General features: G+C 39.1%; 1 protein-coding gene across 1 annotated transcript; it reads right to left on the bottom strand.

Moving 5' to 3' along the window:
* Window positions 1-11939: 11939 nt before the first annotated feature.
* LOC108480220 (eugenol synthase 1-like) lies at window positions 11940-13874 on the bottom strand. Its single transcript, XM_017783132.2, has 5 exons — window positions 13580-13874; window positions 13363-13497; window positions 12678-12915; window positions 12391-12594; window positions 11940-12296 (listed from the first exon to the last, which is right to left on the bottom strand). Exons 1-5 carry the CDS (start codon window positions 13760-13762, stop codon window positions 12130-12132), a joined length of 927 nt encoding a protein of 308 aa, XP_017638621.1. The 5' UTR covers window positions 13763-13874; the 3' UTR covers window positions 11940-12129.
* Between the last annotated feature and the right edge of the window lie 299 nt (window positions 13875-14173).

The raw sequence follows: 14173 nt of genomic DNA, 5'->3' as shown, positions 1-14173 counted from the left end.
TAGTGCCGAGACCAATACCTTATGCATGTTGTCTGCCTTTATACATTCAACCATGGCATCATTCCATACACATACATTTTCATTTACACATCAACTCATTTAAACACAATTGCGTATATATTATGGTCATTTACATCAACACCAAATATATGCTTAATGACTTACCTTGTGTTGGGTAAAACAGTCCAAGTCGGCTACTCGATGACCTTCGTCTTTCCCTTGCTTGATTCTCCTTCTTTAACTCCTTGAGCTTAATCAATAAATCAACTAGTTTAACCATCTTGCTAAACATTCATAATTCAACTACACATGCATATGTATGCTTGTATATTCGGCAACCATTTTTTACTAATCACCCATTTGGTCGATTATACACATCACCAAATATGCACCAAAAACTTGATTCAACATCACTTACATACTCACCCAATGGCCGAATATACTTGAAATTTTACAAACATTCTCCAACAATTTATTTTTTTAAACAAACACATTTATCATTTACTTCATAACCAAAACATCATGTGCAAACATATATCCACACATAGGTGCAAGGCCAATTTTAAGGTGTCCATAACCATTCAAAACACAAATTTTTAATATCATGCAAGAAGCATAAACCATGCTCATGAGCATACCATGGCCGAATACCTCACACACCATGCCCCTTTTAAAATTTTTTTGTCATGGTTAAACAAAGGACTCAATGCCCTACTCAAGAATACTAAAAAGAAATTTCGAGAGTAGTTAATCCATCATTACATGCATCAATAGCAAGCTTCACATTTAGCATGCAATAGTTTCAACACAATATCAACCTTGGCTAAATACCATTTTCATGGCATAACAAGGATTTGAACCATGGCTAACATGCACATCAAGTAAGCAACCAAAACAAGCATGAATCTCACGACACCACCTCAAACATACCTTAATATTGATGCAAGTATAGCCAAATCTCCTTCTAGTTCTCTTCTAAACCAAGCATGAAGCAAAAATCCTCCCCCTTTTTCCTTAGTATTTTCGGCCAAGAAGTGAAAATGGATGAACAAAATTTCTCCTTTCTTTTTCCTCTACTCACGGCAACAAGGGGCATCCATGCTCATCTTTTCTTTTTTTTTGTTCATTTTTTATGCTAATTTTATTATATTCCTTCATACATAACTCACTAACCAAACATGTTGGAAACATGTTTTCCCTTGCCCATCATACCTACCTTGGCCGGCCACTATAGTCAAATTTGGGAAATTTGACATGCAAGGACAACATTTCCTAGTATGCATCAATAGGCCACTTCAACATTTGCCTATCTCATTTCTAAGTTTTTCACACAAGTCCTTTCTAGTGAAATTCACCTTTATAACACTAAATCAAATCATCAAAATGTCACACACAATTTAACACATATCATAGGCATCACAATAAATTTTAAATTATTTTTATGCCTCGGTTTTGTGGTCCCAAACCACATCCCGTCTAGGGTCAATTTTGGCTGTCACAACTCTCCCCGACTTAAGAAATTTTCGTCCCGAAAATCTTACCAGTAAATAGGCTCGGTATCGCTCTTTCATAGAGTCCTCAAGTTCCCAAGTGGCTTCTTCAATTCGTGTTTATGCCACAACACCTTCACTAACGGGATTTTCTTATTGCGCAACTCTTTTACTTCACGCATCATAATGCGAACCGGTTCCTCTTCATAGCTCAAATTAGGTGAATCTCAATCTCGGACGGGCGATTACGTGCGATGGATCGACCTATATCGTCAAGCATCAAAACATGGAAAACGTTGTGAATCTTTTCGAGCTCGGGGTAAAATTAATCGAGACGCCATGGCCCAACTCGTTCAGATACTTCATACGGACCGATGAACCTCGGACTCAATTTGCCCTTACGGCCAAATCTAAGCACTTTCTTCCAGGGTGAGACTTTGAGAAATACCTTGTCTCCAACCCGATATTCAATATATTTTCTTTTCAAATCCGCATACGACTTTTGGCGATCCGGCGACTTTCAAACTTTCATGAATTACTCGAACTTTTGCTCGGCATCCTTAACCAAATCAACCTCAAGATTTTTCCTTCACTAAGTTCATCAGAATAATGGGGTACGGCATTTACGACGGTATAAAGCCTCGTAAGGCGCCATCTTGATACTTGATTGAAAGCTATTGTTGTAAGCGAATTCAACCAAAGGTAAATACCGTTCCCATGCACCACTAAACTCAAGGATGCAACATCTCAACATATCCTCGAGTATTTGAATTATCCGTTCGGATTGACCATCGGTTTGGGGTGAAAAGTGCTAAAATGCACTTGGTACCCAAAGCCTCTTGCAATTTCTTCCAAAATCGCGATGTAAATCTTGGGTCTCGTCCGACACGATAGAAATAGGCACCCATGCAATCGAATAATTTGGGAGACGATAATTACGCCAATTTATCAAGCAAAAAATCCGTGCGACAGAATAAAATGAGCAGACTTGGTCAGTCTATCAACAATGACCCAGATCGCATCCTTCTTACTTGCTGACAAAGGTAGTCCGGATACAAAGTCCATGGTGACTCGATCCCATTTCCACTCGGGTATCGTGATCGGCTGAAGTAATCCCGATGGCACTTGATGCTCCGCTTTCATTTGTTGACATATTAAACATCTCGAAACAAAGTCAGAGATGTCTCGTTTCATACCATGCCACCAAAACCGACGTTTCAGGTCATTGTACATTTTAGTACTACCCGAGTGGATTGACATTCGACTACTGTGAGCCTCGTTCAAAATCATCGAAACAAGTTCCGAATTCCTTGGAATACATAATCGACCCTTGAAAGTCAAGCAATCATGGTCGTCAATCTGAAATTCCAATTCCTCATTCGAAACACATTCGGCTCGCTTAGCGACCAATTCAGCGTCAACCTTCTGAGATTCGAGTACTTGATGAATCAATAACGGTTTGGTCTCTAATTCGACTACTAGCACCTCATCGGGTGAAACGGATAGATGAGCATCCATCGCTCTCAAAGCAAACAATTGCCTGCCGACTTAAGGCATCGGCCACCACGTTGGCCTTTCCCGGTGATAATCAATGATGAGTTCATAGTCTTTCAACAACTCAAGCCAACGTCTTTGTCGCAGGTTTAAATCTCTCTGACTCATCAAATATTTTAGACTCTTGTGGTCCGAATAAATGTGACACCTTTCCCCAAACAAGTAATGCCGCCATATCTTCAAGGCGAACACTATGGTCGCTAGTTCAAGGTCATGGGTCGGATAGTTTCTCTCATGCGGCTTTAGTTGTCTCGACGCGTAAGCCACAACTCGACCTTCTTGCATCAACACACAACCTAACCCAAGCAAGGATGCGCCATCAGATATGACAAACTCTTTCTTGGACTCCTATTGTACTAGTACCGGGCCTCGGTTAAACAGTCTTTAGTCGATCGAAACTTTCTTGACATGCGTTCGACCACTCGAACTTAACATCTTTTGAAGTAGTTTTGTCATCGGTGCAGCTATCACCGAAAAACCTTTCACAAATCGTCGATAGTATCCGCAAGCCCCAAAAGCTCCTAACGGTAACATTCCTTGGTGGTTTCCAATCGACTATGGTCGAAATTTTGTTCGGGTCCACCGACACCGATGCGGACACCACGTGCCCCAAAAGCTAACCTTTTTCAACCAAAATTCACATTTCTTGAACTTTGCGTATAATCGCTTATCTCGTAAGATTTGCAACACTAGCCTCGGTGTTCAGCATGTTCAGTTTCATCTCTCGAATAGACCAAAATGTCATCGATAAATACAACTACGAACCGATCCAAGTATGGCCTGAAAATTCTATTCATTAAATCCATAAACACCGTAGGGCATTAGTGAGCCCAAACGGCATCACCAAAAATTCGTAGTGACCGTACCTCGTTCTAAAAGCGGTTTTGGTATGTCCGATTCTCGGACCTCAACCGATAGTACCCGATCTCAAATCTATCTTTGAAAACACTGAGGCTCCCTTTAATTGATCAAACAAATCGTCAATTCGTGGCAACGGATATTTATTCTTTATCGTCACTTTATTGAGTTGACGATAGTCGATGCACAACCTCATGGTTCCATCCTTCTTTTTCACAAACAATACTGGTGCGCCCCATGGAGAAAAACTCGGTCGAGCGAAACCTCTATCCGTCAATTCTTGCAATGGAACCTTCAATTCCTTTAACTTCGTTAATGCCATACGATACTGGGCTATTGAGATCGACGTAATACCCGGTACAACTTCGATGCCGAATTCCACTTCTCGAACCGGTGGCAATCCCGGTAACTCCTCAGGAAAAACATCTGAATACTCACAAACCACTGGTACCGATTCGAGTTTCTTTTCCATCTCTTTACTTTCAAACACATACGCAAGGTATGTTTCACACCCTTTTCACATATCTCCGAGCGGTCATAGAAGATATTATCGCCGGCACTCCTTTTAAATCAAGAGACTCGACTCGGACTACCTCGTTATTTGCACTCCTCAAATCAATGGTTTTCCTTTTGCGTCCACCAACGCATCATGTACTGGTCACCAATCCATACCAAGAATAACATCAATTCATCAAATGGTAGAAGCATCGATCGGTAGGAAAATAGGATTCTCGAATTATTAGGGGCATCTCTTGCACACTTTATCAACTAGTATGTATTGACCCAAAGGGTTTGACACTGAATTACGAATTGATGAGACTCAACGGTAGAGTCTTCTTTGGATGCTAAGGTTTCACATACATATGAATGAGTAGAGCCGAGGTCAATCAATGCAATCACACTAGTATCAAAGAGAGTAAAAGTACCAATGATGACGTCGGGGAGGATGCCTCCTCTCGTATGCGGATGGCATATGCTCTAGCAGAGCACGGGTCTCGGATCGGACAGCCGTATTAGAGGCTCTTCTCGATTACCATTCCTACCTCCAGAGATTCTCGGGGCCTACCTCCACCGTCGTTCCACTAGGTCTTGCACCTTGCGTCTTATTCCTCTCATCTAGCTCGTGCAATCTCTAATGAGGTGGTCCTTGAACCGCATCCATAACAGCCCTATTAATGACTTACCCCAACATTCACCTAGGTGTCGTCTTCCACATTGGGGCATTCGGTCTCTCTTGACGATTATTGCCCACACTAGCTACCGAAGTAGCTCGGAGTCCGTCAATGGTCGGGCTCTAATGGAAATTCCCATGATCGTCCTCGACTTCTTGGTGTCCTCCCCGAACCTCTTTACATCCGAGAATGGGCTTTACTCGTCGATTTTTTACGGTAATCTCTTGCTTCGAATTCAGCCTTCTTCTTCTCCTTCCCAAGTTCTTCCGCCTTGCAGGCTCGTTCGACTAGTGTCACGAACTCCTTTATCTCCAAAATTCCCACTAGTAACTTTAACTCTTCATTCAATCCTTCTTCAAATCTTTTGCACATCGCAACCTCATCAGCCACACACTCCCGAGCATACCGACTAAGTCTTACAAACTCATGCTCGTATTCAGATACAGTCATACGGCCTTGCTTGAGTTCCAAGAATTCCTTACGCTTCTGATTTATGAATCGTTGACTAATGTATTTCTTTCTAAATTCAGATTGAAAGAAATCCCAAGTAACTCGTTCATTTGGGACTATGGAAATTAAAGTCCTCCACCAATAGTAAGTTGAGTCTCGCAACAAGGATATAGCACACTTAAGACATTCATCGGGTGTGCATGACAGTTCATCTAACACTCGAATGGTGTTATCGAGCCAGAATTCGGCTCTTTCAAAGATCATCGATGACTATGGCCTTGAACTCCGGCCGGCGCTTCCTAATCAAGTCTATGGTGGTTTGCTTAGCCTCACGGGATCAGAATGGAGGCATTGCGGACTCTTGGGGCGGAGTATTTAAATTCGTGAATGGTTGGACAGTAGGGTTGGTTCGGGCATATTGTGCGACCCACTCATTCATCATGGTGAAGAAGGCTTATTTCGCCTTCATTTTGATTATTCGCGGATGATCGAGGCTCAACAGCGGTGTCCCTTGCGCGGAGCAGCCGCTACACTTTCAACGTCATCCGCCAAGGGTCTCTATTCCGGCTCCATTGCTAATCAAAACAAAAATTTCAACCGTCAAGTCATCACATTATTAAGCACTAACAAATTGGCATGTATAGCTAGACTCACACGCTCTATGGTAGTCCTAGAACCGACTAAACCTGGCTCTGATACCAATAAAATGTAACACCCCAAACCCGTGACCGTCACCGGATTTGAACACGTGGTGTTACCGGCTTACTTCCCTTTTTCTCTCTTGACAATAATTGATTTCAGTTCCAGGCAGGCTAGCTAACTGCGTCACTGTCACCTTAAAAATCATATCTCGAGTTCCAGAACTCGAAAATCAGTTCCGTAAATTTTCCCTGAAATTAGACTCATATATCCATCCCTGGATTTATCTCTAGAATTTTTGGTTGGGCCAATTGGTACAGTTTATTAGTTAAAGTCACCCATGTTACAGGGGTCGACTACACTGACCTTTGTGCGTTACAACTTGAATATCTCTCTGTACAGGGCTTTAATACTGGTACCGTTTGTTTCTAAAGAAACTAGACTCAAAATGGAATCTTCACATATAAGGCATGACTTCTAATTCTTTCTGGATAATTTATAGTAAATTTTCAAAGTGGCGACAGGGGACCCAGAAACCGTTCTGGCCCTGTCTCACAAGAACTCTAATATCTCTCAGTATACTGCTCATATGGTCGTCTCGTTTCGTCCATATAAAAATAGATTCATCAAGGTTAAATTTCATAATTTATTCACTATTTAATTCTACTTCTACTATTTTTAGTGATTTTTCAATCTCATCTCACTGCTGCTGTCAGCAACAGTTACTGCAGTAGACTATGCCAATTTCATGAATCTTTCCTTGGCCTTACTAATCATCCATCATACATGACACAATTTATGGCCACCTTATCAAAATTAAAGTTTCTAAGACTCGTGGCTATAGGTTCTAGCATCCCACTCGACGACCACATAGGCCATTTTCACATGGCTTAAAGTTTACAACCCACAATTCAACAAAACATAATATAGCCTATACATGCCAATTGTTCTCCTAGTTCAACTACGAAGACAATACCAAAAGGTTTCCAGCCGGTGTGATGACTTCAACGACGGTTCCGAGCATGCGACAATACGAGTCCAAGAGACCTAAAATGGGTGACAAGAAAACACCGAGTGAGTTTATAACTCAGCAAGTCATAAGCATTCATCAACCATCCATTAATAAAGTTTTCGCAACATCAAACAATAAACGAGGCTAGGTACTTCATCCATATCGAAACTATACCATAATTCCTCGGACCTTTCGGTTCAATCTCATACCAAGTCATACATCCACTTTTCATATTCTATACAATAAGATATTTGAGGCATTTTTACACACCAACTCATTCGCACCACAATCATACAATTGCAATCATCACATAGATTTCAAGCTTACCAAGCTCAACCCCGAGCATGAATGTATTGCCTATTCGTCATGAGCTCAAGGTACTTACCCGATCCGCTGTCCGGATTAACTCGATAATGTCGCACACTCAGTGCCAATTGTAATACAAGAGCATATAGTGAATCCGCACACTTAGTGCTATATATTTTCAGCTCGCACACTTAGTGCTATATAATTTTCAGCTCGCACACTTAGTGCTATATATTTTCAGCTCGCACACTTAGTGCTATATAATCAAACTCGCACACTTAGTGCTGTACAATTTAAACCCGCACACTTAGTGCCAATCTTGTCACCGTGTCCATTTATACCCGCACACTTAGTGCCGAGACCAATACCTTATGCATGTTGCTGCCTTTATACATTCAACCATGGCATCATTCCATACACATACATTTTCATTTACACATCAACTCATTTAAACACAATTGCGTATATATTATGGTCATTTACATCAACACCAAATATATGCTTAATGACTTACCTTGTGTTGGGTAAAACAGTCCAAGTCGGCTACTCGATGACCTTCGTCTTTCCCTTGCTTGATTCTCCTTCTTTAACTCCTTGAGCTTAATCAATAAATCAACTAGTTTAACCATCTTGCTAAACATTCATAATTCAACTACAGATGCATATGTATGCTTGTATATTCGGCAACCATTTTTTTTACTAATCACCCATTTGGTCGATTATACACATCACCAAATATGCACCAAAAACTTGATTCAACATCACTTACATACTCACCCAATGGCCGAATATACTTGAAATTTTACAAACATTCTCCAACAATTTATTTTTTTAAACAAACACATTTATCATTTACTTCATAACCAAAACATCATGTGCAAACATATATCCACACATAGGTGCAAGGTCAATTTTAAGGTGTCCATAACCATTCAAAACACAAATTTTTTAATATCATGCAAGAAGCATAAACCATGCTCATGAGCATACCATGGCGAATACCTCACACACCATGCCCTTTTAAAATTTTTTGTCATGGTTAAACAAAGGACTCAATGCCCTACTCAAGAATACTAAAAAGAAATTTCGAGAGTAGTTAATCCATCATTACATGCATCAATAGCAAGCTTCACATTTAGCATGCAATAGTTTCAACACAATATCAACCTTGGCTAAATACCATTTTCATGGCATAACAAGGATTTGAACCATGGCTAACATGCACATCAAGTAAGCAACCAAAACAAGCATGAATCTCATGACACCACCTCAAACATACCTTAATATTGATGCAAGTATAGCCAAATCTCCTTCTAGTTCTCTTCTAAACCAAGCATGAAGCAAAAATCCTCCCCTTTTTTCTTAGTATTTTCGCCAAGAAGTGAAAATGGATGAACAAAATTTCTCCTTTCTTTTCCTCTACTCACGGCAACAAGGGGCATCCATGCTCATCTTTCTTTCTTTTTGTTCATTTTTTATGTTAATTTTATTATATTCCTTCATACATAACTCACTAACCAAACATGTTGGAAACATGTTTTCCTTGTCCATCATACCCACCTTGGCGCCACTATAGTCAAATTTGGGAAATTTGACATGCAAGGACAACATTTCCTAGTATGCATCAATAGGCCACTTCAACATTTGCCTATCTCATTTCTAAGTTTTCTCACACAAGTCCTTTCTAGTGAAATTCACCTTTATAACACTAAATCAAATCATCAAAAATGTCACACACAATTTAACACATATCATAGGCATCACAATAAATTTTAAATTATTTTTATGCCTCGGTTTTGTGGTCCCGAAACCACATCCCGTCTAGGGTCAATTTTGGGCTGTCACAGCATATGTCTAGGCAATTGGCCACAATGTTTTGAATGCATGTTTGTATGCTTATTTTAAATGAATATGATTGGTAAGTTAAATTCCTGTTATGCGAACTTACTAAGCATTGAATGCTTACTCTGTTCATTTTCTCTGTTTTATAGTATTCAAAAGCTCGTAAAGGTTGGAGTGGATCAGAGCAAGATCACACTATCCTATAGCTCACTTTGGTATAAATAACAAATCTACTTTTAATATAATGGCTTGTATAGGCTAAAATAGATCAAATGATGAAATATATTTTGGTTGTAACTAGCCATTGGAATGGCTAATGTTAAGCATATTTTGATGTAATTATGTAAGAATTTAGCATGTTTAATGTATGATGAAATGGTTATATGGTGGAGAGTATATAAACTTATTAATGAATGATTTTGAATTAGTATATTTGATAAAATTTGTCTATGAATATAAGTGTGAAATTGTTAAGTTTAAATACTTAAACATATAAGCTAATATGATATGCATAAGACGGGTTTTGGTTTAGTTTTAATGTCTTGAATTGGTTGGTAAATGTATTCAAGTGTTGTTGTAGGTTGATGGTATACTTGGGTGAGAAAAATGGCCTTGAAAATGGCCTATTTTCGTCTTCACAGGTAGACAAACGAGCGTGTGTTTCAACCATGTGTGACACACGGCCATGCACACAGGTGTGTGGTTTGGCTGTGCGTCCTCTGCATCTTAAAAATTGAGAAACAAAATGCTCAGAATTGGTCACACGGGTAAAGACATGGGCGTGTGTCTCAGCCATGTGAAATACATAACCCAACACATGGGCGTATGTCTTGGCCGTGTGAATCCTGGACCTAATTTTCGAAAATTAAATTTTCCACACGGCCTAGCACATAGGCGTGTGGTTGGCTGTGTGACTCAAGCCAGAGAGTTACATGGGTATAAACACGAGCTGGGACACGGTCGTGTGCCTTATATCGAATGCCCACACGGTCTAAGACAATGGCGTGTTATTTGACAGTGTGAGTCACATGGCTTACCCACATGGGCGTGTGACCCTTGTATTTAAGAAAAAAATTGAAATTTTGCAAAAAATTCTCTGAATTCCTGATTTAGTCCCAATTTCTTTTAAATGTTTAAATTGGGCCTCGAGGGTCCATTTAAGGGACAATATGATTAAATATGATTAGTTTCTGATATGAATAGTAAAGACTTGAATTAATTGTATTTATTCTGTAAACTCTGAAAATGTTCCTTAACCCTATTCTGGCGACGGATATGGGTTGGGGGTGTTACAAGATTTGCATGATAATGAACGCTTTGAATTCATATTTTAAAAGGAGATTTTTTGTGGATAAATACTTCAATTTAAAATGGTATTTTATCCCCCTAATGTTACTTAGGGAAGCTGCTTTATTTTGCCTATAACCAGGCAGTGCCGATGCACATTGGATATATCTTTTGGGAGTGTATTTACTTGAGCTACTACCATCTTCATTGCTTGTATTTTCTTTGTTTATTTCACTCTTTATATGGGCTTTCTTAGTGAGATGAATATTATTGTGAGTGAGTAATTGTAACTATTGGGCATATTTGTTAGAGTTAAAATTGCTTGTTGTTGTAACTATTGGGCATATTTGTTGAGGTTACAATTGCTTGTTGTTGTAACGGTAAATTGGGCTTTAGTCAATAAATTTTTAGATTTATTATTGAATAAATCATTCACTGATAAGACTACATAGATTAAGATTTTTATCCGAGCTGTGTTAAAAAAAATCATGTGAATGAATCTCTCTTTAAAAACTACTGTTAAACTATCTTATTCCAAATTATGTTAGAACATTAGTTGACACATTGAATTGGGATAGGGAGCAAACTGACTTCTTTTTCAACTCCTCCTTGATGGTGGATCTGTTGGTTGTAGGTATGACGGCCTGCCATTGTTGGCTTCTTCGATCACTCTCCTTCCTCCCTTGTTGCATGCTGTAGCCACCAAAAATTCTGGTGGTTAGGGTTTGTTTCTTTGGGATTGGGTTGGGCCTTGATTGCCCAAGTATTCATTGTTTGAATTTTTTTGGACTTTTGAGCCTCCTTATTCAGTGGCTAAAAAAATTGCAAATTAGTCCACTTCAATTTCTTGAATTTTATAGGGTTTGTTTCTTTGGGATTGAGTTGGGCCTTGATTGCTCAAGTATTCATTGTTTGAATTTTTTGGGACTTTTGAGCCTCCTTATTCAGTGGCTAAAAAAATTGCAAATTAGTCCACTTCAATTTCTTGAATTTTATAATCATATTTGTAAAATATATTTCATAGGTCAAAGATGGTGTTCTATACTACTAAAATTTAGTATAAAGAGATTTAGAATCTTCTCTAGAACCACGACATTCTCTCAACTACGATCTTTAATGGTACATCATTTATATTCATGAACCAGTCCATATATATTGATTTTCAGAGTTTGAGGTTTTGGCTCCTTTATCCCATAATTTACCTAAAGCAATGCTCTGAAATTATTTTGCTTGCATGGCTGTTTATTGATGACCTGGTATTGGCTTTTGTGGATGGTGCACAATGTAAAGAAAGAGCTGCTTGTAATATTCAGAGACATGGACTATGAGTACGACACAAGAAGAATAGCATGTTTGGCATTATGTTGAATGATAGTAACGAGAAATTTATGACATAAACACACACATGCATACACACAGAATCCCCAAGTCCTCTGCACAAATCTCTCGGTGACAGTTTTTGAATTATTACTGGTATCAGTTTAATAACAACAATGATCTGATTTGATTTCTAGCTTTCTCAAACAAAACGACTGAGGCCTTCTTCCACAGTGGTGTATTTCACTTGAGGGTAGAGCTCAGAAGCTTTGTATCCGAATGATGGATCGATCTCGAAGTTGGTGCAATCACCATTGACAAAGATTGAGTGACTGATGGCCAACATAATATTGATTGGGATTGGAGACTCTGCAAGAATTTGATAAAATGCATGAATAAATAACCAAAGTATAATAAGATTCCTATGAACAAATCCAAAATAAGAGCAGGAGATTTTATCAACCTTGGATCTGTTTGAGAAGTTGGTCCTCAGGAACATATGTTTTCTCAAGGGTTTTGCCAATCAACTTCTCCCACAGGGCGATGAGCTCGTTAAATGAGTAGGTGTTCTTGGGAGGCCTGATGAATAGAGTCTTGTTCGCTGTTCTGGGGTCATCAACAGCTTTGATGGTGTAGGTTCCGATGTCAGCTTCATGGTTGAAAACAGCTGCAAATGGTGATGGCAGATGCTTTATTTAATCTCTAAAACTAAGCGGTCATCAAGTTTCTGATTAGAAATGCTTTGTTTACCTTTAGGATTTCCATCACCTAGAATAACCACCTTGTCTCTTGGGGGAGAGGTGGCTCCTGGCTGCGACAATGTAGGAAGAAAATAGCCTGCAAAGCAGTTAGCAGGCACATAAGTGTAAGGGATCCCTTCAGCCTCAACAGCACGACGGATTTGAGCCTTGATTGCGAATGTCGATTTTGCTGGCTCAACCGCATTGTTCTTGTCCACGTCCATTCCAAATTCCGATGGGAAAAATCTCTGATCAAAATTCGTTAGAATAGAGTGAGAAAACGGTAAGTTGTTGGGTCCAGAGTCACCAAAATGTGTTCAATTTTTTTTTTTGGGTATAAACCACAAGTGCCCACGTCCAGGAAAGATATTCAAGTAAAGTTCTCTCAATAATTTGGAGTCCAGAAGTCGAGCTTGGTTCAAATGCATGGTATCGAATTTCATATGCGTGTAAAAGTAGATCTAAAACTGTTTAAGTTGTTCTACCGTACCAGGGTTAGTAAATAGTAAATACTACGCATCTACAGCATCATTTACAATAACTACCAGCACATGGAGGGTCCATTCCACCAAAGTGGCCTCATACGGGTTTAATTATATCAAAGTGGTTGCAGCTAATTTGATTTACAGTGATGTAAGATACTATGTTGAAGCCAAACTTGAATATAAAACAAATTAAAGAGAGGAAACACCCACCTTGACATTCCCAGCTTCTTTAATAGCAGCAATGATCTTAACTTGATCTGATAACTGCATTTGACCCACAACCGAAATCACCACATCAACTTGCTTTATTGCTTTGACCAAACTCTCATGGTCGTACATATCCCCCTGCATGACACAACAATAAAAGATAAAGATATGTCACAGCCAGCCATGGATGTATGTGAAGAAGTAAAAGGTTACTACTTACTAACAACAAATGGACCCCTAAGTTCTTGAAGTTGTCGATAAGTTTTCCCTTAACAGGGTCGGAGACGGTGGACTCCCTTACAAAAACAAAAGTGGGATGACCCTCTTTTGCACTGGCTTCCACAATGAACTTTCCCAGGTATCCAGTTCCTCCGATGATCAAAACCTTGCTCTTTTCAGCCATTGAAGAGTTTCTTCAGCTACAGAAACGACAACCCAGATGAGAGATGTATTGGCACAAATGAATTTGCGATGGTATTTGAATTTGATGTACTATTTATGGTTGAAGTTGGAAGAGCCTTGTTAGTGGGAACTTCGTGCCTCGTGGGTCCATAGAACCGAAATAGAAAAAAAGGGCCCATGCTCCGTGAAAAACCAATGAGAAAAAGACGGAAATGCTCATGGTCCATGGTCCACGTATCATTATTTAAAATAATATTTTAAATGGATATTCATAACACTTAAATTTATCCTATTATAACCTTTAAAAAGATTAATATCTATAACTCCTAAATTCATTGTCTTTGTAACCTCTAAATCATTTATAGGGCCATAATGCTTTGTAACTTATAAGGGTATGAATAAACTTATTGAA

This window comes from Gossypium arboreum, chromosome 1, assembly GCF_025698485.1.
Source record: "Gossypium arboreum isolate Shixiya-1 chromosome 1, ASM2569848v2, whole genome shotgun sequence".
Taxonomy (NCBI): domain Eukaryota; kingdom Viridiplantae; phylum Streptophyta; class Magnoliopsida; order Malvales; family Malvaceae; genus Gossypium; species Gossypium arboreum.
The sequence above is the reverse complement of the archived record's forward strand: the minus strand, read 5'-3'. Positions and strand labels throughout refer to the sequence as shown.

Excerpts from the sequence above, each read along its gene's own strand:
- LOC108480220 (XM_017783132.2), bottom strand. The coding sequence starts at position 13,762 with ATGGCTGAAAAGAGCAAGGTTTTGATCATCGGAGGAACTGGATACCTG. Across the intron at positions 12,595-12,677 it reads AGGTGATGGAAATCCTAAAG|CTGTTTTCAACCATGAAGCT; the intron begins GTAAACAAAGCA and ends CACCATTTGCAG. Across the intron at positions 12,297-12,390 it reads ACTTCTCAAACAGATCCAAG|AGTCTCCAATCCCAATCAAT; the intron begins GTTGATAAAATC and ends AAATTCTTGCAG.